The sequence below is a fragment of the Salvelinus fontinalis genome, chromosome 26 (genome assembly GCF_029448725.1).
Source record: "Salvelinus fontinalis isolate EN_2023a chromosome 26, ASM2944872v1, whole genome shotgun sequence".
NCBI lineage: Eukaryota > Metazoa > Chordata > Actinopteri > Salmoniformes > Salmonidae > Salvelinus > Salvelinus fontinalis.
This window is the reverse complement of record NC_074690.1, coordinates 21,432,313-21,459,404: the sequence shown is the minus strand read 5'-3', so window position 1 is coordinate 21,459,404 and position 27,092 is coordinate 21,432,313. Positions and strand designations below refer to the sequence as shown.

The 27,092-nt window shown below is 41.9% G+C and overlaps 1 protein-coding gene across 9 annotated transcripts in view; it reads right to left on the bottom strand.

Annotated features, from left to right (window-relative positions):
• Positions 1-27,092, bottom strand: part of LOC129823911 (cyclic AMP-dependent transcription factor ATF-6 alpha-like) — a 45,052-nt gene that overhangs the window by 9,436 nt on the left and 8,524 nt on the right. For 8 of the 9 annotated variants that reach the window (XM_055883011.1, XM_055883012.1, XM_055883013.1 and 5 more), the window contains 7 exons: positions 14,867-15,052; positions 14,214-14,305; positions 12,401-12,580; positions 9,360-9,425; positions 8,330-8,453; positions 5,482-5,543; positions 4,733-4,844 (listed from right to left, as the gene is read on the bottom strand). In XM_055883011.1, coding sequence (XP_055738986.1) covers positions 4,733-4,844; positions 5,482-5,543; positions 8,330-8,453; positions 9,360-9,425; positions 12,401-12,580; positions 14,214-14,305; positions 14,867-15,052 — 822 coding nt within the window. The remainder of the gene's footprint in view (positions 1-4,732; positions 4,845-5,481; positions 5,544-8,329; positions 8,454-9,359; positions 9,426-12,400; positions 12,581-14,213; positions 14,306-14,866; positions 15,053-27,092) is intronic. The other variant, XM_055883010.1, reaches the window with a different exon arrangement.

Here is a 27,092-nt window from a genome sequence, read left to right as displayed (position 1 = left end):
GTAGCGTAGCAGACGCGTCATCGGACCACTTCGGCTGTACCAACTTCAGACGAGTTCTAAGACCCGTTTAGGTGTCGTAGGGCAAAACGGAGAACAGCATCGTGTTCATTTGGACGCTACAGACGATTTTGTGAGAAGACCAATTTTCGGGATGTCTCATGGTCTGACAAACACTGCTCTAGCTCTGTCACATTTCACCGCAGATGCGGAAGTGCGACATAGGCGGATGCGGCGGATTGAGCTAGTCGTCTAGGTCCCTTCCAAGGAGCCCTAGCCTATATTAGCCTTTAAACACAGTAACTAAAAATCTTGCTAAATATTGGTGGTCAGGGAGAGGAGATCCAGGCATGGTTGAGAGACCGCTGTCACCAGTTTGACCAGACCAGACGGTTCCTCTCCCAGTTGGAATAGAGCAGCAGTAAAAGTACTTTCCATGTTTGTTTTCACCTGCCTGGGTGGTGGGTTTTTCAGTTTTGTGACTATTCTATTGGTTCCAAAGCGCCAGGCACGATCAATCAAGCCCAGCTAAAGTATTTGAAAATACTTCAAGGAGTATTTGAACCCAGGTCTGGTTCAAACGGAGCTGTCCCTGGGAAAAGACAGGAAGTCATGGACAATCTAGGAACTTAATCCCGAAGCTCACTGATGTAGCACAGATATACTATAAAGTAGGCCTATACTGTAGGCTTTGAAGTGCTATGAGGTCCCTTAGGATTCATAAACACTCCATTGAATTTAGGGCTCTCAAGGACTAGTTTTCATACCAAAAGTCTCAAAAAGTCAGACGTTTACAGTGTAGAGTGACGGCACAGATGTAAATATTTTGTTTTGAAGCCAGCTGCCACTATTGGAAGCACATGTGACTGTGCCTCAGATCGACATAGCTGGCTAAGGTAAACATTAGCATGTGCTAAAGGTAGCTATCAACATGATTAGTCTGCTTCTGAGCGAAATATCTGAGCCAGTACAGAACGGGTTGGATCAGCGCAATACAGTGTGTCAATAACAGTGTAAGTAGGTAGAGATAAACATTGAGGAGACTTCTGGCTTAAGACAGTCCTTGAAAACACCTAGCAACACACATTTTGTTGTAGCCCCAGTCAAGCACACCTGATTCAACTAACCATCAAGCCCTCAAGGAGTTGAATCAGGTGCGTTTGTCTGGGGCTACAACAAAAATGTGTGCTGTTGTGGGGTACTCAAGGAAAGGAGTTGGGAAACACTGCTTTAACACATGGATGCCAGGGACAACTGCACTTGAAATAGACTGAGAGAGACTATGGTTCTGATCCAGCACTTCAGATAACACCAGTTCTAAACATCTGACAAAACTATGGAGCTTTGATACAGGGTTAAACACATAGAAATAGATTGAATAGAACGGGTGTCCCCATTCAAATCAATGATGGCATAATGGGTGGACTGGCGGCTATTGCAAGTATAGCCATAGGAGCAAAGCAGGAAGTAAAAGCTTCAAGGGATAGTGCTAGCAGTCTTCAAAATGGCACATGCTAGCTGTCTATGTCAGTGGCGGTCAGTGCCATTTCAGATGAGGGAGGAACATTTTTTTTTCATGAGTAGGGCTTTATTTCTATTACAGCATATTGGATGACATTCATTTTCCATTCACCCAGTTAAATGTAACAGCGATACGTTTAGGCTACTACATGATACTCAAATTTTCCCTATACCCATCATGAGGTTGCTACAACCTAGCCTATGAATGAAAATCTACAATGTAGGTGCACACAGGTCGAGAGACAAAATTAATGTGACAGATAGTGACATTCAATACCGACTTGCACACTTTTGCCTGCATCTAGCTGACAGTGGGTGAAATTAGTCCAACAGTTACAAACGAGAGTTTCTATTGGACAAATTCAGGTATGTTTATCCCCGTTTTGTTCCGTTTACTTCTGTTTAAGAAATGTTTTTCAACAGAATCGGAAGAATGAATACACCCCTGATCACGCGTAAACACAGTTCACAGTTTCATAGCAGCCACGTTGTATTCCTTCTCACATCTACTTTACACCGGAGGGCCCCAGTGGCAATACATTTGTAAAACTAAAAGCTTACCTTGACTTGGAAGAGTTTCAGTATTGTGCTGGATAGACATAACCAGCAGGAGGCTAAACTAGCTAGCTGCATTTGCTAGCTAAGTAAGTGAAACTGTAAGTGAAAAAAAGGCATAATGAATTTAAAAAAAAAATGTTTTCTCTGAGTGAACTACTCACCACATTTTATGCACTGCAGTGCTAGCTAGCTGTAACTTATGATAGGTTGGAGGACGTCTTCCGGATGTTGTCATAATTACTGTGTAAGTCGATGGAACGGTGTGAGAACCATGAGCCTCCTAGGTTTTCTATTGAAGTCAATGTGCTCAGTGGAGGATGGAAGCTAGCTGTCCTACGGCTACAACATGGTGCTACCCTACAGAGTGCTGTTGATCAATTATTTAGTGATGTGATTATATTTAGTATAGTTTTATCTAAAAAGGATACCTTTTAAATGTTTTAAATTGAACATTTTAATGAAATTCCCTTTGGAATTCTCTTTGGCATAGATTGTAAAAGCGGGTAGCCCTGAACTCTGAGAGATGGAACATTTCCATGAGCTTCGGGAAAACAATATTGGGAAACATTTCTACCATTTTGTCCGAAAATCTCTTCGCCCTTTGCACAGTACCCCAGCGAGCCAATTATCATCATCAAAAGTGATTCAGTAAAATACTGTATGAATATATTCCTGATCATCATGTTCACCTACAAAACTTTGGGCTTAGCTTTGGGCTCAGCTTTTCTTTCCCACAGCAGCCATGGTCCAATGCATTAAGTTAGCATTCTGCTCTTTCCATCACTTGCCATTTCCAATGACATCACAACTCTTGTTTGCAGTTAAACCAGGTGCAATTCATGCAATTACTGTACGTGAGTGATACTCAGCTTAAGATCGAGTGTGGGGTTGACACATTGACAACAGCTCTCAATGTACGGCTTATGTACAGTACCTTCTGGAAAGGAGCATACTTGGTTTGCCAGCAAAGGGTTTCTATTGAGGCCATGATACAAAACAATGGCAATTGTACAAGAGCTTCTTATCCGGACTGAATGATGCAGGCAGGTCTGAAGGCAGGTGGTGGGTGGGTTGATGCCTCCATTGGGGCTCAGTTAATGGGCCTTCAGGAAACAGATATCTGATCCTGGATAAAGGGCCCTCAGAGAGCAGAGCTGATGGGCACACAAAAGAGCTGAAGAGGGGCCCCTTGGCGTTGATGCTCTGAATTAATTGAGTTGAGAGATTGCAATCAGAGCTCACTTTCCTTCTCTCCGTCTCTTTCTCTCTCTTTCTCTCTCAGGTTCTCACAAAACAGACGTTGGCAGGCCATCAGAGAGAATGGTCCCTGCTAACTTTCCTGACCAGTCATCAGGTTAGAATAACGTTGAAAATCAGACCAAGACTTCAGAGGGGCTGTCTGAATAGATGGCTAAATGAATAGGGCGGTGTAAGGGGCTTTAGGGGTGCAATGAAATAAGACAGTCAGTCATTCTCTTGCTGGTTGAGAATGAGAATAAAACAGACAGAACTAAGGGATTCAGCCGATTAGCACCATGAGAATGCTTTCACAAAGCCTCAAAAGTGTATAAAACGCTCCATCAAATGTATAAAGGAATGTCTGGAGACATATCAGAGGAGACGGAATAACAGATATAAGGATCTCATAGTTTAGTGTGTCTTTTATGAAAATGGAGGTATGCATTCTCGTCATCGAAAAGACTTTCCTGGCAGAGGTTGCCGATAAACAGTTGTGAATATTATTTAAATGTTCACTTTAATGTAAATGTATTGGAGATGTTTAACTACATCATTCCACTTCACCAGAGAAAAGATTTTAAAATGTGTGGGGCGGAAGGAAAATGTGCTCAATCAATACATCAAAAGATTCTCAGTGGTTAGGCTACATCAAATAAAATTTACAGTGAAATTCCAATCTGGTAGCTTAACAGAAACGGACCCCATTGGTTACCGTAAATGGTCATTTCAGCCAAAACACCACACAGAATGAAAGGAATATAAGAACAGCATCAAGGATCATCTTCTTTATTGTTCTAGATGTTTGAATTTGGACACCGATTTCATAAGGTCTACACGCCTTAGGTCTCTGAAAGCCATAACATTCCTTCCGAATGTGCTCGCTCAGAATCCAAAAGGCCTACATCAAACACACAAATGCAATTTGTGTCAAGGTCAATTAGTGAATCATTAACTGTACAAATCACATATAAATGTATTACATACGCTCATATGTGAAGATTGAAACGCTAATGTACATGTTTAATCAGCAGCACCAGACATTTTTCAAACCTCATTCATTCATGCATTTGGGAGGTAAAAGAGGAAGGAAAGAAAAACAAATATTTCCTTTAGCTTCAAAAGACCATCTGCTCTTGAATTTGGGGCTTTCCTTCTTCAATTAAGACTCAAAATTTGTGCCCTGGATTAGTGCTCAGTATGCTCTTCAAAATTGCTTCACAACCACTTCATGATTCCATTTCTTCCCTACTTATCAGTTTCATCCGCTGAAGACTTGCTGAAGGCAAAACTGTGTCATGAAACAGTTACAGACCAGATTTGAATTTGGCCTTGAGATCAGCACATTGTCACAACCAGAAGGATACATGGTTGCCTGCTTCTACGGAATATGCTATGGAATATGCATGGAGTGACTCACCCTGCGAAAGGACACCATATAGAAAGTATCGCCTCGTCGATTTAACTCATCGAAGAAGTCGCTGTAGCTTTGATGGTGTGAGTAGTACACCAGAACCTCACTTCCTGGTCTGCTGAAAGAGAGAGAGAGGTGGCAGTGAAATAGACTATATGACATCAAAACTAAATCTAACATAATATAAATCTGATATGTAATTAAGGTTAATTAAGTTGACAACTTAAAGAAAGTCTGACAATATTTATGACTGCAGCCTGCTGTGTCAGCAGTGAATTTAAAAGAAAGAGACCTAGAAGATCTTGATTAAATGTAACTACATTTACTGTAACTAAATGTACTGTATCTATAATCACCATCTCCTTCACATGAAACATTATTACAAAGTTATTACCATGCTATTACTATGTTATAAGTGAATAAGTAATGAATAAGTAATCTAGTAATAGTGCTCTAAGTTCCCCTGTTGAATCTAGAGGAACATCTTCCCACTTCTAGCTCACAGTGTAACACAAGTTGTATGAGTGTGGGGCATCGATGTATCATAGGTCTACCATTGACTTGGTAGCAAAGGCTACTTTTGTAGTTGGGCTGGTAAATAGCAACACAACTGTTTTGGCCTCTCATTCTCCACAGTAGTGGAACCAAAAGGGAAAACATGACCATAAAATAATTTTGAAGAGTTTGAAGTAAGACACTGAAAATACTCTAGGGTCCAACACACATTGTTTCTGCCATTTTTTATGAATACTTACTCAGTGTCGTAGCTGACTGTTACAACCGAGTTACTGGACTGGGTCGTCTCCTCAGGTGACTTCTGTGAATTAAAGTTATAGAATGGTGGTCAGTGAGTCGCTGCTATTAAACCAGACTGCTCCATTCTGAAACTTGAATCATTGAATGAAAAACACTATATCATTGTGTCTTTTGTCTTGGCTGATTGATGACAAAAAATCAAGTGGAACTTAAAGAGACATTTTGTTTATGTGGCCATTTTTTTCTTGTACTTGACCATTTCCTTAGCCAGTATGCCAGTATGGATTTACCCATGCATTGCCCACAGTATTATGTGTTTGACCTGAAAAAGCACTGTTCCTCATCCTGTCTCTGCTCTACACATATCCTGTGACTTACATGTGAAACAGAAGCACAGGTATATAACCTTCAAAATAAATGTAAGCTGAAATATTTTCTTAAAAAATATTTTGAAGGAAAAATCGGAAAAAAAAATGTATACAAGCGTTATCGTTGGATGACACATGCAATATTACCGTAAAAACCAACATGGATGGGATGAAAGTAACGCTTTAAAAACAATTGACTAATGCCTATCAAAGGCAATGACAGAATCCAGGCATGCCAGTTCAACGGGTCACTGCATGAGTGGCCCACGGCTGAGAAAACATGTTTCACTGTGGATGAAGATCAGTATGTAAATTCTCGGACTCCATCAGCCTCAAAACTCACCCCTCAATGAGTCAATCAACAACCCTCCTTGAGTTAATCATCATGCCGCACGCTTCAAGGAGAGTTGACTATTGACTTAATTCAAGAGGAGTGAGGCATGAGGCTGAGGGTGTCCTAAAATGTACACCACACCCCAGTATAAGGATTCCATTGAGACAGTCGAATTCTAGTCCGCACTAAATCTCATATACAGTATTTTTCCACATTTTGTTACGTTACAGCCTTTTTCTAAAATGGATTTTTTTTTAAAATGTATCTCAATCAACACACAATACCCCATAAAGACATAGCGAAAACAGGTTTTTAGAAACTTTTACAAATGTGTTTAAAAAACTAAACTTATAGGCCTCCCGGGTGGCGCAGTGGTCTAGAGCACTGCATCGCAGTGCTAGCTGCGCCACCAGAGTCTCTGGGTTCGCGCCCAGGCTCTGTCGCAGCCGGCCGTGACCGGGAGGTGCGTGGGGCGACGCACAATTGGCTTAGCGTCGTCCGGGTTAGGGAGGGTTTGGCCGGTAGGGATATCCTTGTCTCATCGCGCTCCAGCGACTCCTGTGGCGGGCCGGGCGCAGTGCATGAAACACTGTAACCTCTAACATTATTAAACATTCATTTATATCCTCTTCCTCCTCTTACTTACCACGATCATCACAGATAATTCCCTAACTTCCTGGAACTCCCTGAGGGTGTCATACACAGTGGAAACTCCCCGCTTCCAATTAGGCAACCCCTAAAAATGTCTTACACAGGAAGCTAGAGATGCACGTGGAATTCTCCCAAAGAGAAGAAACACCATTGGTTATCATTTGCTTCCCATGTCAACTAATGTTAGTGGCACCATTTCTTTGGGTGTTTTCACTAGTTTGTTTTCTTTCTACAGTAAGTGGTGCATACAGTAACACAATATATCAACAATAATGTCCTCAAACCATTTGTATATGTAACTGAGCCTGACACACTGCTGAGTACTGGCTGAACGTGAGAACCAAAAGGCGGTTTTGTGAAGCTCACACTGTATGAAGACATTGTTAAAAGCCTTGTGTGAACTCTCTGAATCGAAGTTAAAAGAGCAAAAAACAAAAATTCAAAAGGACTTTGTCTCCAAGTGGGGACAAAATTTTAGGCCTGTAAAACTGATTTAATGATTTGGGCTCCTCACATTCTGACTGCAGCACAGCAGACTACAGACTTTTTTAATTTATTTATTTATTTATTTATTTCACCTTTATTTAACCAGGTAGGCAAATTGAGAACACATTCTACAGACTTGACTCACTGGATCTGAGTTCAAATGGTAGCCAGTCTGAAACTGTAATTCTTCACCTATAGCTCCCAGTAGTCTACCTCTCTATTTAAGCTGTCAAAGACAACACATACCAGATGTCAAAAACAAAATAAAAAGTGCTATATCAAAAACAAATCAAATGCCATCAACTAATATCAGAATCTAACCTAAGGAAGGATTTATAACCTGAGGTTAAATTTGAGTGTTAGTTTTAACAACAAAAACATAAATATTAAGCTATTTGTCACCAGGCTGCTCGTTAGGGCGCACACCTGTCACCAGCGTAAGGCGCATAATGACACTCACCTGGACTCCATCACCTCCTTGATTACCTGCCCTATATATGTCCCTCCCCTTTGGTTTCTTCCCCAGTCGTCATTGTTTCTGTTCTATGTCGGTGCGCTGTTCGTGTTTCTTGTTTTGTTCTTTTATTTATTAAATGTTTTCACTCCCTGAACTTGCTTCCCGACTTTCAGCGTACATCGTTACAATATTAGTCAAATGGTGTCCGATGTCGGCAGCTGTGACCTCTTAACAAGAAAGATACACATATTCTCACTAAACTGTTTATGTTGCTGTGGCAGCTCTACTTAATGGGCCATCACGGAGAGACATGTTGACACGGGCCTGAAACCTCTACTGGAATACACATTGGCCTACGTACTGACAGTTTAAATAGCCTCTGAGGTACTGCTTAACCTGTCCAAAAATCAGCAATGAGAATTACTGACGTTTGATCAGACTTTAAAATGTCTTCATTATTAGGGCCATGTAACCTGCCTGACCAGGGAAAACCTAGGACCTAGTTAGTAGCTTTTCCCCTGTTTTGTAGGGAAGAAGAGTGTCTAACCTACCAGGACAGTTTTGGTTGTGTGCTGATCAGTTGTAGTATGTCTGGATTGATCGGTGGTAGAACGTGTGGACTTGGTCCTCTCCTCTTCGTGTCGATGAACCCAGCCTCTCAGGTTCTGAGCCAGACTAGAGTGGAGGGGAAGAACCAATATTCAGTTAGAAATCATACTTTATTAACTTATTTTGATTGCCTGAAAGAAAATGTGCTTTCTATTCATCTTGGGAGTGAACTTGGTAGCCATATTGTATTTTATGATGACGGAATTCTAAAACCTTTGATTTTCAGGGATTTTTCTATGTAAAAGTTGTTGAAGACTGCTGCTGGCTTTCATACAGTATGAACCTCATCCCTCTCAAATGACGGTTTGAAAATTGGGTGGAGCTAAAGTGTGGGCAATCAGTTTTTATACTGAGCACCATCCATCTTTTCAGTCAATTGTGACGGCGTCAAAACGACTGGTGAACACTTTGGTTTGATGAGTGGTCCACATGGATCACATTGGAGTCTACTTAACAATGAGGAGGACAAAGTCTAGCTCTTCAGAGAATACTGAGTGGACTCATTGATACTCAACTGAGGTAGCTATCACCGTGATTTCAATATGGAATTCAAATTCTCAAAATCAATGTACCCAAGTCTTACCTAACCGGATGTTCTAATCTTGCTTTCATACTGGCGATATAGACAAGAAGGCTGGAAGATTGAGTCTAAGTACAGATGTAAGATCTTAATTTGACCTATATTGTCACAGCAAAATATTCCTGCAGCAACTGGATTTGAACGTTTAGTCCATAATGTTGCTTGAACGGTGGTGAGGCTATTAGCTGGCCAAAAGTAGGCTACATGAAAAGTACAATACTGATAATATAACCGTGGGTTTTCAGTGAATATATGTCAATCGCGAAGCTCACACTAAGATCCAGAAAAATTCTCAGCAAAAAAAGAGTGATCAAATTAAGATCCTACAGTTGTAGAACTGAATTGTCTGCTGGTAGAAGGCTACTGATCAGATTGACTTGGTTAGTACTGACCGGAGGGACTTGGTCCTGGAGACAGGAGAGTGGGAAGCCATCTTCTCTGGAGCATAGTCCTCCCACCTAGAGCACAGAGATGGGGGGGAAGGAAGGAAGGGGCAGAGGTAGGGAGGGGTGAGGAAAGGTAGGGGGAGAAAGAGAGAAAACAGAAACAAAGAGGTAGAGAAAGAGAGCGAAAGAGAGAGACAGGAAGCGAGGGAGACATTAATCATCAACAACACATTCCCCTCCGCTCTGTGATCTCGTTGTGATTCAGCAGCTGATATGCTACAGGACCATGCTGCGGTACGTTGTGGGTTTTCCTTGTGGTCTATGGACCTTAATGCATTAACTGGAATACCAGTCACTTACTCTGGACGTCCCAGGTGTTCATCAGTTCTAAACAAGCATCTGGAACAAAAACTGTGCAATGACTCAATAGACAAAACAAGTTGATGAATGAAGTCATAAATTAAAGAACGGATTGAGTTGATGAATGAAGTCATAAATCATCATTACGCACACCTGCTTCCCTTGTCACACACATCAGCGATTCATTGGACTCACCTGGACTCAATCACCTGCTTTCATAACCCCCCCTATATCTGTCTGTTCCCGAGGTTGTTCTCCGACTTCAGCATAATGTCATGTCGTTTGTTCCCCCTGTTCTGACGCTCTTCCTGTTCTGTCACTTGTCCGTTCATTAAACGTGTCCTCCCTGTACCTGCTGCTCATCTCCAGCGTCGGTTCTTACAGATGCCATAAATTAAAGGTGTTGAGTTAATGAATGGAGTCATACATTAAAGAAGGAATTGAGTTGATGAATGACATAAATTAAAGAAGGGGTTGAGTTGATGAATGATGTCATACATTAAAGAAGGGGTTGGGCTGATGAATGATGTCATAAATTAAGAAGGGGTTGTTGATTAATGATGTCATAAATTAAAGAAGGTGTCGAGTTGATTAATGATGTCATAAACTAAATAACGGGTTGAGTTGATTAATGATGTCATAAACTAAATAACGGGTTGAGTTGATTAATGATGTCATAAACTAAATAACGGGTTGAGTTGATAAGTTTTGCAGAGTTCTGCTCAGTCAGCTGCAACAACAACCAGCAGAGCCAGTGGGATCTTCTTCACACACACAAACGCAGGTAGGCACAGACACACAGCAGGAGCAGAGAGGTTGGACTGGATTTCTCCTGGGAATAGTTAGATAAATGGTCTGTTCTTGAAATCTGTGTGGAACATACACTTGTCCGGATGAGCCCTAGGCTCCAGATCGGAACAACACAATAGGGTGGAGAACGGGCATTAAAATGGCCCATAAACCAAAAAGGAGGAGTCCACACACATTGTGCTGGTGAACATATACTTTGATGATATTCAGTATTGTGTTCTATAGCCTGGGCCCAGATGACCAAGCTATCGGTTACATAATGCTCCACTCCTTCAGTGGTCTCTCTCAGTGGGAGACTGTGTAACCTTCTCCAAGCCTTCCAGTTAGCCTACTGCTGTACTACCACAAGGTATTTGTAGTGAAGTTATGTAGTACTTTGTAGCAGACAGCTGGACACATGGGGACAACCGGTGGTGAGCCAGGAATATATAAAGAGTCTGTCAATCTGGAGATCAATAGATTGTTTGCAGGAGTGATATACAGGAGGGCTCATCCACAGCACAGCGCATGCTTTCTGCAAATATGTCTGTCATCTCTTAAGGCCTCTGTTGTGTGCTTTGTATCACTCGTGCCAAAATAAATACTCAGTCAACTATATGACTTGTACACAGCAAGGTCAAAATCTTTGACTGAGTGAGATACTGTAGGATCTTCATTTCATCACTATTTTGTTTATAAGAATGAAATGCAAACTTGTAGTGTATTTCTCATTTCCACGTAGAAATGTTTTTCTTGATTTGCCCTAACAAAAAAGGTTTTAACCCCTACAAAAATGTCCATAAATTATAATCCACATAATAATTCACATTTCCTGTTGATGCAGGATTGTTTTTCTGCTGTAGCAAACTGGCTCAAATTAAGATCCTACAGCTGTATACACAACACAAGTATAACTAGTGCTGAAATTATACACTGATGTTAAAGAGGAAACTTGCGAGACAACATTAGTTTGATTTTGCCAAGTTGGTTCATATTGTGCTCTGCTTGCAACGCTCCAACTCAACACAGTGATTTTTCACCACAGAATGATGAGTCTAAATAAGGTAAATATATGAGTCCTGTATAAGCGTTTGGCTAACCCCGGCACATTTACATGGATGTTGAATTACTGTAATATTGATGTTGATTAATGTGCACTGTCTCCTATAAATAAATAAATAAATACATAAATAAATACATGGATGTAAATATTATCACCAAGATAAAATGAGCAATCTTTCCATTCCAACAAAGAAAACAGGGCTGGAAATAGATGCTTAGTCAAACTGAAACGACCGGCCAATTCCTCTACAGTTCTGGTTCCCTGGACAGAATGAAGTTCTCTTGGATGGATCCGATTCTCCTCCAGAAGCCAACACTTGAGGGTACCCACTTCTCCTTAATTCAGCTTTTTTGTCCTTTTTAAAAAACAAAATATTATTCCTGGTTCGTGAGCATTTTGCAAAGGCACAGATGTGACTTTAAAGCCTATCAATCCAAGCCTGTGCCTAACTCTTCTAATGCACTCGATGTGTAAATAGACTTGTTAATCAGAAGTCAGTGAGAGATTTAGCAGAAAATCATTGGATCTCCTTGTTACATAGCGCTGCACCAAAGCAAGTAGGCCCCCTCTCCCTCTCTCTCTCCCTCTCCCCTGCCCTCTCTCTCTCTCTCCCTCTCTCTCTCTCTCTCTCCCTCTCCCCCACCCTCTCTCTCTCCCCCGCCCTCTCCCCCACCCTCTCCCTGTCCCCCGCCCTCTACATCTCCCTCTCCGTCTCCCTCTCCCTCTCCCCCCCTCAGTCCGTCCGTCTGTCGGTGTGTGCATGCAGTACACAGCATTATATGTATATTGGGCCAGAAAGTCTCGAGGACCCTCATGTTCTTGTTGTGGTAATTACCTGTCCTGGGATTGGTGGGATTGTGGGTACTGGGCGTCCATCGGATCCAATGGGGACTGGGGGGCTGGTGTTTCCTCCCCTCTCCTCTGTTGTTGGTCGGGGGAGAAGCTGAGCAGATGTCGGCTGCTTTGTGGCGTCTCCGTGTACAGACTGGAGCTGCTGGGCTCTGACTCCCACACACTGAGACCAGAGGGACAGGGTCTTCAATTACATAAGCCATGCCAAACATGGCAAAAAAAATCATGGACTAACACACACATGTTCAAGAACATTAGAGCATTAAAGACCTTAGAGCATTTCCCTTTGAGGACCGAATTGTTCTGCAATGAATCAGTCACACACAAACATAGACAAACACACAGACACGCATTCACATACAATGGTGGCTAAAGCCATTACAAAGATCAAAAAAAGTTTCCAATTTCATGGTAGTGTTTAATTTGTTATAAATCCATAAAGGCTCTTCATACATTTTTCTCAAAAAGTTAAAACATTTTATAAAAAAGGTCAAAATGCATACAAGCTTGAAACAAGCAAGACGGGTGATGAAGACAAGAAGAAGAGTGATCACAACATAAGGTCAGGTAGTAGAGGATTGGTCATTGTGGCCAGACTACAGACTTAAAACCACACAGAGACTTCACCTGGCTTAGGAGAGGCATGACTTAAATCCATTGTGTGTGAACAAAATCAAAGATTTTAATTTACGCTGTAGGCTAAATTTTAAATACTTTATCTGAATCCACAAACCATATTACATCAAGGAATGATTAAAACATTTCAAAGTTCTTGGATACAAGGGCACTTTAAGATACAAAAAGTACCTTCTCCACCCAGCTAGGCTGCCCATAATTGCTGAAACAGAGCAGTACCTTGCCAGTTGCTTTGCCTTAGTCTTAGACAGGCCTGCAATCTGAAGGCCACGTACCATAAGCCTATGTATACACACACACAAGCATACATACCCATATACACAGACACACATGTACGCACACTTGCACACACACAGACACACAGACACACACACCCACACACAGAAGAGGATAATAAACTTGTGGCCTCCTACACGAGCCAAAACAATACAAGACCCAGTAAGATTTGACAGAGGTACTCAACACAACAATGCCAAAGAGTGGTCAAAATCTTGTGCAGTAGTATCAAATGAAAACACACCCCATATTTTAAAAAAACACACCCCTAACCAATGCCTTTTTCTAAATGCCTGGAAATTAATCCAAACGTGTAAGTGACAAAAGATAAACTCAGCAGGACCTTAATAATTGAAAAAACATTTGATATTGACTTGAGCTATGACTGGAAACATTAGCAAAAGTTCGCTGTCCCTGGCCAGGGTTAATTGAGAGGATTCAAAGGAACATGTCCAATCGGAACGGAGTGATAGAATACATTTGGAGTCTATAAATAAGCACGTATGTGCAGCTGATCTCCAGGTTTCATTTTCGAACCGGCCGGCGTGGAAGCGAAGCAATGCTCCCCCGTTCCTAGTTCTAAAATTCTGGGAAGCCTGAGCGTATGGAAAACTCAAGAGAGCCCTTCTCCTCTCCCGACTCTCAGCCAACTTTCCGAAGCCTTCCTCCGTGAGAAAGAAAAGGCTTGGATTTGGCCCTTTTTCTGAGACATTGGGAGAAAACGTGTAATTTATACAGCATGTTAGTGAATTATCGGGCTCTGGACATGGCAAAAAGATGACTGACTGGCTGGCTGGCTGACATAAAAGCCCCCCATTGATTGATTGATTGATTGATTGACAGACAGACAGACAGACAGACAGACAGACAGACAAAATGCTCACCTCAGGGGACCAGTGTTGAGCACGAAGAACACCAGGACGACCATGAGACACACAGCCCGTCTCTTTGGAGCTGTCACCTTTAGCACAGTGTTCTGTGAAGAAAAGTACAGAAAAATTACCAGACTGGATCAGTACAAGCTCTGAACTGGCAACTGTATCAAATCATCCCAGATCAGTGATTATTGCACATCAAAGAAGCGAGAAATAGAAATGGATGTGTTGTACAGATGTAGGATCTTAATTTTAACCAGTTTGCTACAGCAGGAAAATAAAGCTGCAGCAACAGAAAATGTGAATTATTATGTGGATTAAGATTAATGGACATTTTTGTAGGGGTTGATACATTTTTTGTAGGGGAAAGTGGAAATTGCACACTTCAGAAGTCTTTTTAAACCTCAAATACACTACAAGTTTAAAACGTCCTGCATTGCAGGAAAGTTCTCCTGCAATAGGGTGATCAAATTAAGATCCTACATCTGTATGAGTGGGTGATCTGGTGTCTGAAGTCAGTGCATATGTGAAAGCAGTGGAATGGAACCCTCACTTAAACCTATCAATTTGTGTCAGATCAGTCATTGCTTCAGGAAGCGAGGAAGTAAGGATATGTTTGGAAAGTATTCACACAGGGGCCCTGTGTGTCTATCCCGTCTCACCTCAGTGAGCAGTCCATCCAGCTGGGTTCTGAGGGATCCGTTTTCCTCGAGCAGCCTCTGGTTCTCACACAGCGCCCCCCTGAGACGGGCCTCCAGGGCCTGCAGCGCCTCCTTCCTCCTCAGCCTAGACAGCGTGGCCGACTCACGGTTCTTCACCATCCTTTGCTGCCGCCGTTCCACACACACCTGGACAGGTGGAGAGGGTGGATTAGTGGAGGGATTGATAAAATAATGTGACTGACATGGTCATACAGAGATGCTTTTATGGGAAAGTTCAAAGTTAATACATATTTCAGCATGGATGTTGCAAATACCATGCATCAGCTGACTCCTCCTACTCAGAACACATTAACAATTCAAAATGGATGTCCACAACACAGGAGAGCTTGAGTATTATATAATATGAGTACATTGGCCTTGGCTTGGGCATGCAGATGATGTTGGCTGTAGGTTTACAAAACCAATCTGTTTACGCCAGTTACACCAGACATAAGCCATACCCGGCAGTAACACCTTTTGGTCGCCATCTTGTCTGCCCAGACAGAGCACCTACAGTACGCAGCTCTAAACTACTTGTTTGTCTAACAGCACATATATTCAGTCACTTACTCCCTCAGTCACACCCAATAGGTGCAACTGCTGCAAAATATGGAAAAACTGACGCAGAATCATCAATTACAAGCTGATAATGACTCCAGCATGTTTCTGCAGAACTGACTTCACACGCACGCACTGCCTTTTTCCATCTCTGAGTGGACTGAGAGCTGGATTAGTGGTGGGATTATTTAATGACAGCCATACATAGAGAGGGAGGGAGGGAGGGAGGGAGGGAGGGAGGGAGGGAGGGAGGGAGGGAGGGAGGGAGGGAGGGAGGGCATTATCAAAGTGAACTAAATTACCAAAAGAGGAATGTTCTTGCAATGTTTTAGGTGATAAAATAAACAACTTTACGAGTAACAATGCACATTTAAAACAGCATCAGTTCCATCTCATTTGTATAAAGCACACAGCATTTGATTATGTCAATCCAGACCCATATATAGAGATTAATTCTATATCTAGACTAAGTCTCTACCTACTGGGCAAAAACTGGTTGAATCAATGTTGTGTCCACATCCGTTCAACCCAAAACATCCATGTTGTGTCCACATCCGTTCAACCCAAAACATCAATGTTGTGTCCACATCCGTTCAACCCAAAACATCAATGTTGTGTCCACATCCGTTCAACCCAAAACATCAATGTTGTGTCCACATCCGTTCAACCCAAAACATCAATGTTGTGTCCACATCCGTTCAACCCAAAACATCAATGTTGTGTCCACATCCGTTCAACCCAAAACATCAATGTTGTGTCCACATCCGTTCAACCCAAAACATCAATGTTGTGTCCACATCCGTTCAACCCAAAACATCAATGTTGTGTCCACATCCGTTCAACCCAAAACATCAATGCTGTGTCCACATCCGTTCAACCCAAAACATCAATGTTGTGTCCACATCCGTTCAACCCAAAACATCAATGCTGTGTCCACATCCGTTCAACCCAAAACATCAATGTTGTGTCCACATCCGTTCAACCCAAAAATCTATGTGATGATGTTGAATCAACGTAAGGGCATTTCGTCTTTTTTTGACAAAACTTTTAACCTAAATTCAATGACATGTTGATTATATATATATATATATTTTTTTTAAATTCACGTTAGTTCACAACTCAACCAAATGTATATCAAAATTAGACATTGAACATTCATAACACTGCCTAGCAGTAGCAGTTGACTAACATCCATTCTGTTGTCCTCCAATGCCCTCTCTGAGACTAGTATTTCTACCACTGAGCCATAGACCACAGGAGAATGGTGGAACAAACTCCCTCACGACGCCAGGACAGCGGAGTCAATCACCACCTTCCGGAGACACCTGAAACCCCACCTCTTCAAGGAATACCTAGGATAAAGCACTCCTTCTGCCCCCCCCCCCCCCCCCCCTTAAAAGATTTAGATGCACTATTGTAAAGTGGCTGTTCCACTGGATGTCATTAGGTGAATGCACCAATTTGTAAGTCGCTCTGGATAAGAACGTCTGCTAAATGACTTAAATGTAATGTAAATGTAGGAGAACCCCGCTAAAGTCTACTGCTCCAGCTCTTTCACTGCTTTCTGCTCTGCACCCCATTTCTGAGGCCATGCTTCTTAACATATCGCATAGCGCGGCTTTTGGAGCTATGCAAATTCAGACTACACTGTTTTATTTGGTCTCCGTAGAAACAGATTTGTTCCGAGGGGGGGGAGACCTGCCAGGTCCTGAGAAATCAAAAAGAGCATGTCTGGTTACCCAATGCTGGGGGAGTAGGGGATACACGTCCTGCAAGGGGAAAGTCAAACCCTGCCATTAAGCAACCACTGTATAGTCAACAGAACAAACCACCCCTCCTCCACAATGGTAGACAGAATCAGCAATCTGGCGCTTCACTGGCTCTGGTGTAAACTGGGAGAACGGGGAGCCTGAATAAGAGGCTGAAAAGGAGTTTGATATGAAGCTATATGAATCGGCATATGAGTCTCTACTCTCTAGAGATGTAGATTTCAGCTGTTGACTGCAGGTTTGTTGATGTTGCACTCTGATTGGGCGGTGGGGGGAAAAGTCAGCAGTTTTTGTGCAGTGAGATAACATAAGGCTTGCAGAACCATCAAATTATTGTTTTACGGTGGAGAACTTGCCGTTGCAATGTTTATACAGTGCCTTTGTTTACAAACGCATGCATGCACACTTCTTAATCTGAGAATTGGCATCTACAGTACCCGAGAGGGATGTCTACCTGGTAGTCCTAAAGAATAGGTTTTAACAGTACCCAAAACCATTCAGGGATTTTATTTGATCACACGAAAACGCTACTACATACAGTAAATATCGAGATGCGAGTTTGATTGAATTGAGCGATCAAGTCATCATACTGTACCCTGACTTACTGTACATACAATACATTCGGAAAGTATTCAGACCCCTTGAATTTTTCCACATTTTGTTCAGTTACAGCCTTGTTCTTTTCTCATCAATCTACACACAATACCCCATAATGACAAAGTAAAACAGTTTTTTTTGGTAAATGTATTACAAATAAAGAACAGAAATAACTTATTTACATAAGTATTCAGACCCTTTGCTATGAAACTCAAAATGAAGGTCAGGTGAATCCTGTTTCCATTGATCATGCTTGAAATGTTTCTACAACTTGATTGGAGTCCACTTGTGGTAAATTCAACTGATTGGGCATGATTTGGAAAGGCACACACCTGTCTATATAAGGTCCCACAGTTGACAGTGCATGTCAGAGCAAAAACTAAGCCACGAGGTCAAAGGACTTGTCCGTAAAGCTCAGAGACAGGATTGTGTCAAGGCACAGATCTGGGGAAGGGTACCAAAACATTTCTGCAGCATTGAAGGTCCCCAAGAACACAGTGGCCTCCATCATTCTTAAATGGAAGAAGTTTGGCACCACTAAGACTCTGAGCTGGCCACCCGTCCAAACTGAGTGATCGGGGGAGAAAGGCCTTGGTCAGTGAGATGACAAAGAACCCGATGGTCACTCTGGCAGAGCTCCAGAGTTCCTCTGTGGAGATGGGAGAACCTTCCAGAAGGACAACCATCTCTGCAGCACTCTACCATTTAGGCCTTTATAGTAGAGTGGCCAGATGGAAGCCACTCCTCAGTAAAAGGCACATGACAGCCCTGCTTGGAGCTTGCTAAAGGACTCTCAGACTAAAGGACTCTTTGCCAAAGGACTCTCAGAAAATGAGAAACGCGATTCTCTGGTCTGATGAAAACAAGATTGAACTCTTTGGCCTGAATGCCAAGCATCACGTCTGGAGGAAACCTGGTACCATCCCTATGGTGAAGCATGGTGGTGGCAGCATCATGCTGTGGGGATGTTTTTCAGCGGCAGGGACTGGGAGACTAGTCAGAATCGAGGGAAAGATGAACCGAGCATCGCTGCAAAAGATCCTTCATGAAGACCTGCTCCAGAGTGCTCAGGACCTCAGACTGGGGCGAAGGTTCACCTTCCAACAGGACAACGACCCTAAGCACACAGCCAAGACAACGCAGGAGTAGCTTCGGGACAAGTCTCTGAATGCCCTTGAGTGGCCCAGCCAGAGCCCGGACTTGAACCCGATCGAACATCTCTGGAGAGACCTGAAAATAGCTGTGCAGCAATACTCCCCATCCAACCTGACAGAGCTTGAGAGGATCTGCAGAGAATGGGAGAGAGAAACTCCCCAAATACAAGTGTGCCAAGCTTGTAGCTTTAAACCCAAGAAGACTCAAGGCTGTATTTGCTGCCAAATTTGCTTCAACAAAGTACTGAGTAAGTACATATAAATGTGATATTTCACACTTTCACAACTTGCAAAAAAAATCTAAAACCTGTTTTACTTTGTCATTATGGGGTATTGTGTGTAGATTGATGAGGGACATTTAATCAATTTTAGAATAATGCTGTAATGTAACAAAATGTAGAAAAAGTCAAGGGGTTTGAATACTTTCCGAATGCACTGTAAACTGTATTTTTTCAAAGACAGTAAATTATATTCCAAATCCAACAAAGGTTCTCAAGCCTTCTCCACCAATGAGCCATAGAAATTATCTATCTATTCCTACTGTACTTGTCTGTTTGTTTTTCGGTGCAGCTAAGCCAGTGATACTACTACAGTACATCACAACAGGGAACATGGATTTGGTCAGTGAAAGGGGATGTCACAGGTTTGATGTGTAAGATCTGCTGGGGTAAAGGGTTTCATGGAAAACATCCAATAGACACTAGACAATTACATTTACATTTTGGTAAGTTAGCAGACGCTCATATCCAGAGGTTAGCATTTTTCGTAATGAATCTTGTTCTGGAGGCAGGTCTATAAAGTAGTCACTAGCTAGCACAGCCACAAAATCATACCATCTGATTTTAACGCTAACTTTAACCACACTGCTAAATCTAATGGCTAACCGTAACCTTAAATTAAATATTTTTACAATATAGACAATTTTGACTTTGTAGATGGTATATACAGTTGAAGTCAGAAGTTTACAAACACCTAGCCAAATACAGTTTTTCACAATTCCTGACATTTAATCCTAGTAAATATTCCCTGTCTTAGGTCAGGTAGGATCACCACTTTATTTTAAGAATGTGAAATGTCAGAATAATAGTAGAGAGAATGATTTATTTCAGCTTTTATTTTTTTCATCACATTCCCAGTGGGTCAGAAGTTTATATACACTCAATTAGTATTTGGTAGCATTGCCTTGAGCATTAACTTGAGTCAAACGTTTTGGATAGCCTTCCACAAGCTTCCCACAATAAGTTGGGTGAATTTTTGCCCATTCCTTCTGACAGAGCTGGTGTAACTGAGTCAGGTTTGTAGGTCTCCTTGCTCGCACACGCTTTTTCAGTTCTGCCCACACATTTTCTATGGGATTGAGGTCAGTGCTTTGTTATGGCCACTCCAATACCTTGACTTTGTTATCCTTAAGCCATTTTGCCACAACTTTGGAAATATGCTTGGGGTCATTGTCCATTGGGAAGACCCCTTTGCGACCAAGCTTTAACTTCCTGACTGATGTCTTGAGATGTTGCTTCAATATATCCATATACTTTTCCCTTCCTCATTATGCCATCTATTTTATGAAGTGCACCAGTCCCCTCCTGCAGCAAAGCACCCCCACAACATGATGCTGCCACCCCCGTCCTTCACGGTTGGGATGGTGTTCCATCGGCTTGCAAGCCTCCCCCTTTTTCCTCCAAACATAACAATGGTCATTATGGCCAAACAGTTCCATTTTTGTTTCATCAGACCAGAGGACATTTCTCCAAAAAGTACAATCTCTGTCCCCATGTGCAGTTGCAAACCGTAGTCTGGCTTTTTAATGGCGGATTTGGAGCAGTGGCTTCTTCCTTGCTGAGCGGCCTTTCAGGTTATGTCGATATGGGACTCGTTTTATTGTGGATATAGATACTTTTGTACCTGTTTCCTCCAGCATCTTCACAAGGTCCTTTGCTGTTGTTCTGGGATTGATTTGCACTTTTCGCACAAAAGTACGTTAATCTCTAGGAGACAGAATGTTTCTCCTTCCTGAGCGGTATGACGGCTGCGTGGTCCCATGGTGTTAATACTTGCGTACTATTGTTTGTACAGATGAATGTGGAACCTTCAGGCATTTGGAAATTGCTCCCAAGCATGAACCAGACTTCACCTTCAATTGACTCAAATGATGTCAATTAGCCTATCAGAAGCTTCTAAAGCCATGACATCATTTTATGGAATTTTCCAAGCTGTCTAACGGCACAGTCAACTTAGTGTATGTAAACTTCTGACCTAATGGAATTGTGATACAGTGAATTATAAGTGAAACAATCTGTCTGTAAACAATTGTTGGGAAAAATTACTTGTGTCATGCACAAAGTAGATGTCCTAACCGACTTGCCAAAACTATAGTTTGTTAACAATAAATTTGTGGAGTGGTTGAAAAACGAGTTTTAATGACTCCAACCTAAGTGTATGTAAACTTCCGACTTCAACTGTATCTATAGGGAAATCGCTCAATTCTTCCTCCAGGACAAGACTCATGACACTAAACGTCAACCTCCTCGACATACAGCCAGACTGCATAATGGAGTTCTTTAAAATAATCCCCGTTCAGTAGCTGTTACCAGTCTAAAACAAATGATTGGTAAGAGTCCACCAGAATTGAGTGGCAAAACTACATTCGTCCTACATAGATTTAGCATCGCAAGCCGCCTGATCTGGCAAGCAGGGGTAATCAGTCTGGTATTTACGAGGCTAAAATAGATGACTGAATAGCTCTAAAACCATGCCATGCGGTCATGTGTGATAGGATAAGTAACAGAAAAAGTCTGTGAAAGTCTGTGATAGGCTGTGAATATATCAGTGCTAAGTGGTGTCATTTGGTACGAGGCGAAGCCAGAAGCCACTGTCATGTTTTACCAGTGGTGTCCACGATTGTTTTATGTTCTCTTTGGTTTGACAGAAAGATAAATCACCTATCATCCTATGGGCCTCCTCCACCCTAGGGAACAGACAGATAGGACTTTCAAAAGACCCATTCAGACACTATGCCCTGCTAAGGTTCCCACGGGGGATAAAGGTCAAACATAATTCATTACCAGCCAGACATGAGTCCCCTGGGACTGGATGAGGAAAACTATGACCTCTTCTCCCTGGCCTAATGGTTGGTCCGTCATCGTAAACAAACAACTTCCTCACACACGCAGATTCACACACAGGCACACCCACACACAAGCCATCCTTGTCTTCTAGAAAGGTGACAATCCATGACACAGCAAAATGCTAATCTTTCAAAGAAACTTCCCAGCACTAAATTCTTGCCATCACACAGCAATGAAGCTTTGGAGACGGCTAATGCAGAGACTCAAAGAAGGTCTGGAATCAAAAATATTTTGGGGGGTGGTTTGCTCACAGCTCTTTTTGTGCAACCGTGAGTGTGATTGCCATTCCAGTTTATCTAATCTAATCTGTTGTGTTATGCCTTCCCATTCTAACGACAGTGGCCTTGTGTTTAGAATGTCTGCCCTGAGATTGGAAGGTTAGGAGTTCAAACCTCAGCTGAGTCATTCCGAAGACTGTAAAAATGAGACCTGGTACATCTCTGCTTAGCTCTCAACATTGGGGTACGGACCTGCGATAGACTAGCGTCCTGTCCAGGTGGTCTACATCAAGCTGTCTCATGGTACAGAAACAGGACTCATTCCTGCTCGCACCTCGCAATGTTACTTACTTATGGCCAGCGATGGTATCTTGTCAATTGAGAGCTGTGTTGTGTAGAGAGCTAGCACACTTGATTCAATTCGTCAATTAACACCTATGGCATTTTAACCATATAATATATCTGACCAGAAAAAATAAATCTGTATGGTTCTTCAAAAGGTTCCTTGTAGAACCTTTGACATTGATAAAAGGTTCCTAATAGAACCATTCTCCATAAAGGTTCTATAAAGAACCATTCAAACATTTTTTAAATAGTTATTTATAGAACCTTAGGAAAGGGTTCTTAATAGCACCATAAAGGTTCCATTTAGAACCGTATGAGCATGGTTCTTTATAGAACCTTCAAAAAAGGGTTATATCGTTATGAGCCAAAGAACCCTTATTTGGCACTATATAGAACCATTTGTTTTTAGTGTACAGCTCTTGGATATCAAGGCGGAAAAAACACATTTCACTGCAATTAATTAGAGACTATTTTCTGAGGTTGTCTAAGAGTTCAACCTAGGTCATGATGCGGTCTGAAAATAGCACTGTCATATTGAGAAAGTAGGAAATAATTATGAAATTATGTTTTCTTTGTTGACTGTTTTATGTCTCTGTTGGGCTACCATATCAATATTTCAATTTCATATTTTTCCAGCCAAGTTCGAAAAACTATTAAACTTCTCGAATTGATTACAAGCTGTTAACAAACTGACTGAGCCAACACAACTGTACATTTATTACCAGGGCTACTGTGTCAAATGTTTTTGCCAAGCTCTACCACAGTAAAACCCAAATAGCGTAGCATTAATTAAAGAGATTTTATTGGAGAAACCTCTGCCTCAAAACAATAAGATCATATTTTTATTCTTCTAATGTTGGCTTATCCACTCCACTCTCTTCAATTTGAGAAAAGTCCAATAATAGTATTGCATGTAGCGAGTCATGAACACAGTGCTACACATGGTCCTAAACAGTGATTAACTGTTATACGTTATTATTCCTTCAAGACAAGGCTAAATAAACCAGTCGCTCCAGCTGTCCTTATGTCACCTTGTTGGAATGGTTAAGTAAAGTGAAGGGGCTTTCCTATGCAGACCTGAGTGCAACTACTATTTGAAATCTGTCAAATACTTGTACCGTTTGTTCCAGCCTGCCTGGTGTGCCAGATGGGTGGGATTTGCAGTTTTGCAACTGTTCTATTGGTCCCATTGCACCACACAAGCTCAATCAAGCCCATTTTAAGTATTTACAATTATTTTAAATACTATTTGTACCCAGTGTTGGAATGGTTAAGTAGACTCAGAGGGATTTCCTACACTCTAACCCAGCACTGGATAAATAGTGAACAGAATGGTTAAGTAGACTCGGAGGGATTTCCTACACTCTAACCCAGCACTGGATAAATAGTGAACAGAATGGTTAAGTAGACTCAGAAGGATTTCCTACACTCTAACCCAGCACTGGATAAATAGTGAACAGAATGGTTAAGTAGACTCAGAGGGATTTCCTACACTCTAACCCAGCACTGGATAAATAGTGAACAGAATGGTTAAGTAGACTCAGAGGGATTTCCTACACTCTAACCCAGCACTGGATAAATAGTGAACAGAATGGTTAAGTAGACTCAGAGGGATTTCCTACACTCTAACCCAGCACTGGATAAATAGTGAACAGAATGGTTAAGTAGACTCGGAGGGATTTCCTACACTCTAACCCAGCACTGGATAAATAGTGAACAGAACACACGCTGGGTTATTTTGACCCAGCCAGTTGGGTTGCTTGAATAATCCAAACATGGGTTACTTTAGCCATCAGTTGGGTATTTTCTACTCTCATGCTGGGTTTACCTAGTAGTTGGGTCTTTTAAAATGTATGTTACAATGCCTACCAGGCACAAGTTGTCCCCAGTAATACTAACATTTACTCTACGATGAAGACACACATGCCAACAGGCCAAATCTAAACATATGTTCACTTTAGGGAGAACAAGAACAAACTGAAATATCCCAATTGAGTAACGAGACAGCTATATGTTTTAGGTATACGTTTTGCGTTCCGAAAAAACAATGTTCTAGATGTTTCTCTTCTATCCTTGAAAAGAAAAGGAGAGCCTCACACTCTAGGAGCTCAGATGCAATAACTGAATACCAACGCGTGGACAGCCAGGCAGTCTTCATCAAGCTATAATGACAGCCAAGCTGTCTTCATCAGGCATTAATGACAGCCAAGCTGTCTTCATCAGGCTATAATGACAGCCAAGCTGTCTTCATCAGGTTATAATGACAGCCAAGATGTCTTCATCAGGCTATAATGACAGCCAAGCTGTCTTCATCAAGCTATAATGACAGCCAAGCTGTCTTCATCAGGTTATAATGACAGCCAAGCTGTCTTCATCAGGTTATAATGACAGCCAAGCTGTCTTCATCAGGTTATAATGACAGCCAAGATGTCTTCATCAGGCTATAATGACAGCCAAGCTGTCTTCATCAGGTTATAATGACAGCCAAGATGTCTTCATCAGGTTATAATGACAGCCAAGATGTCTTCATCAAGCTATAATGACAGACAAGCTGTCTTCATCAGGTTATAATGACAGCCAAGATGTCTTCATCAGGTTATAATGACAGCCAAGCTGTCTTCATCAAGCTATAATGACAGCCAAGCTGTCTTCGTCAGGCTATAATGACAGCCAAGCTATCTTCATCAGGCTATAATGACAGCCAAGCTGTCTTCATCAGGCTATAATGACAGCCAAGCTGTCTTCGTCAGGCTTTAATGACAGCCAAGCTGTCTTCGTCAGGCTATAATGACAGCCAAGCTGTCTTCGTCAGGCTATAATGACAGCCAAGCTGTCTTCATCAGGCTATAATGACAGACAAGCTGTCTTCATCAGGTTATAATGACAGCCAAAGCTGTCTTCATCAGGCTATAATGACAGACAAGCTGTCTTCATCAGGCTATAATGACAGCCAAGCTGTCTTCGTCAGGCTTTAATGACAGCCAAGCTGTCTTCGTCAGGCTATAATGACAGCCAAGCTGTCTTCGTCAGGCTATAATGACAGCCAAGCTGTCTTCATCAGGCTATAATGACAGCCAAGCTGTCTTCATCAGGTTATAATGACAGCCAAGCTGTCTTCGTCAGGCTATAATGACAGCCAAGCTGTCTTCATCAGGTTATAATGACAGCCAAGCTGTCTTCGTCAGGCTTTAATGACAGCCAAGCTGTCTTCATCAGGCTATAATGACAGCCAAAGCTGTCTTCATCAGGCTATAATGACAGCCAAAGCTGTCTTCATCAGGTTATAATGACAGCCAAGCTGTCTTCATCAGGCTATAATGACAGCCAAGCTGTCTTCATCAGGCTATAATGACAGCCAAGCTGTCTTCATCAGGTTATAATGACAGCCAAGCTGTCTTCATCAGGCTATAATGACAGACAAGCTGTCTTCATCAGGCATTAATGACAGACAAGCTGTCTTCATCAGGTTATAATGACAGCCAAAGCTGTCTTCATCAGGCTATAATGACAGCCAAGATGTCTTCATCAGGCTATAATGACAGACAAGCTGTCTTCATCAGGCATTAATGACAGACAAGCTGTCTTCATCAGGCATTAATGACAGACAAGCTGTCTTCATCAGGCTATAATGACAGCCAAGCTGTCTTCATCAGGCTATAATGACAGACAAGCTGTCTTCATCAGGTTATAATGACAGCCAAAGCTGTCTTCATCAGGCTATAATGACAGACAAGCTGTCTTCATCAGGTTATAATGACAGACAAGCTGTCTTCATCAGGCTATAATGAAAGACAAGCTGTCTTCATCAGGCATTAATGACAGACAAGCTGTCTTCATCAGGTTATAATGACAGCCAAGCTGTCTTCATCAGGCTATAATGACAGCCAAGCTGTCTTCATCAGGTTATAATAACAGCCAAGCTGTCTTCATCAGGTTATAATGACAGCCAAGCTGTCTTCATCAGGCTATAATGACAGACAAGCTGTCTTCATCAGGCATTAATGACAGCCAAGCTGTCTTCATCAGGCTATAATGACAGCCAAGCTGTCTTCATCAGGTTATAATGACAGCCAAGCTGTCTTCATCAAGCTATAATGAAAGACAAGCTGTCTTCATCAGGCATTAATGACAGACAAGCTGTCTTCATCAGGTTATAATGACAGCCAAGCTGTCTTCATCAGGCTATAATGACAGCCAAGCTGTCTTCATCAGGTTATAATAACAGCCAAGCTGTCTTCATCAGGTTATAATGACAGCCAAGCTGTCTTCATCAGGCTATAATGACAGACAAGCTGTCTTCATCAGGCTATAATGACAGACAAGCTGTCTTCATCAAGCTATAATGACAGCCAAGCTGTCTTCATCAGGCTATAATGACAGCCAAGCTGTCTTCATCAGGCTATAAGGACAGCCAAGCTGTC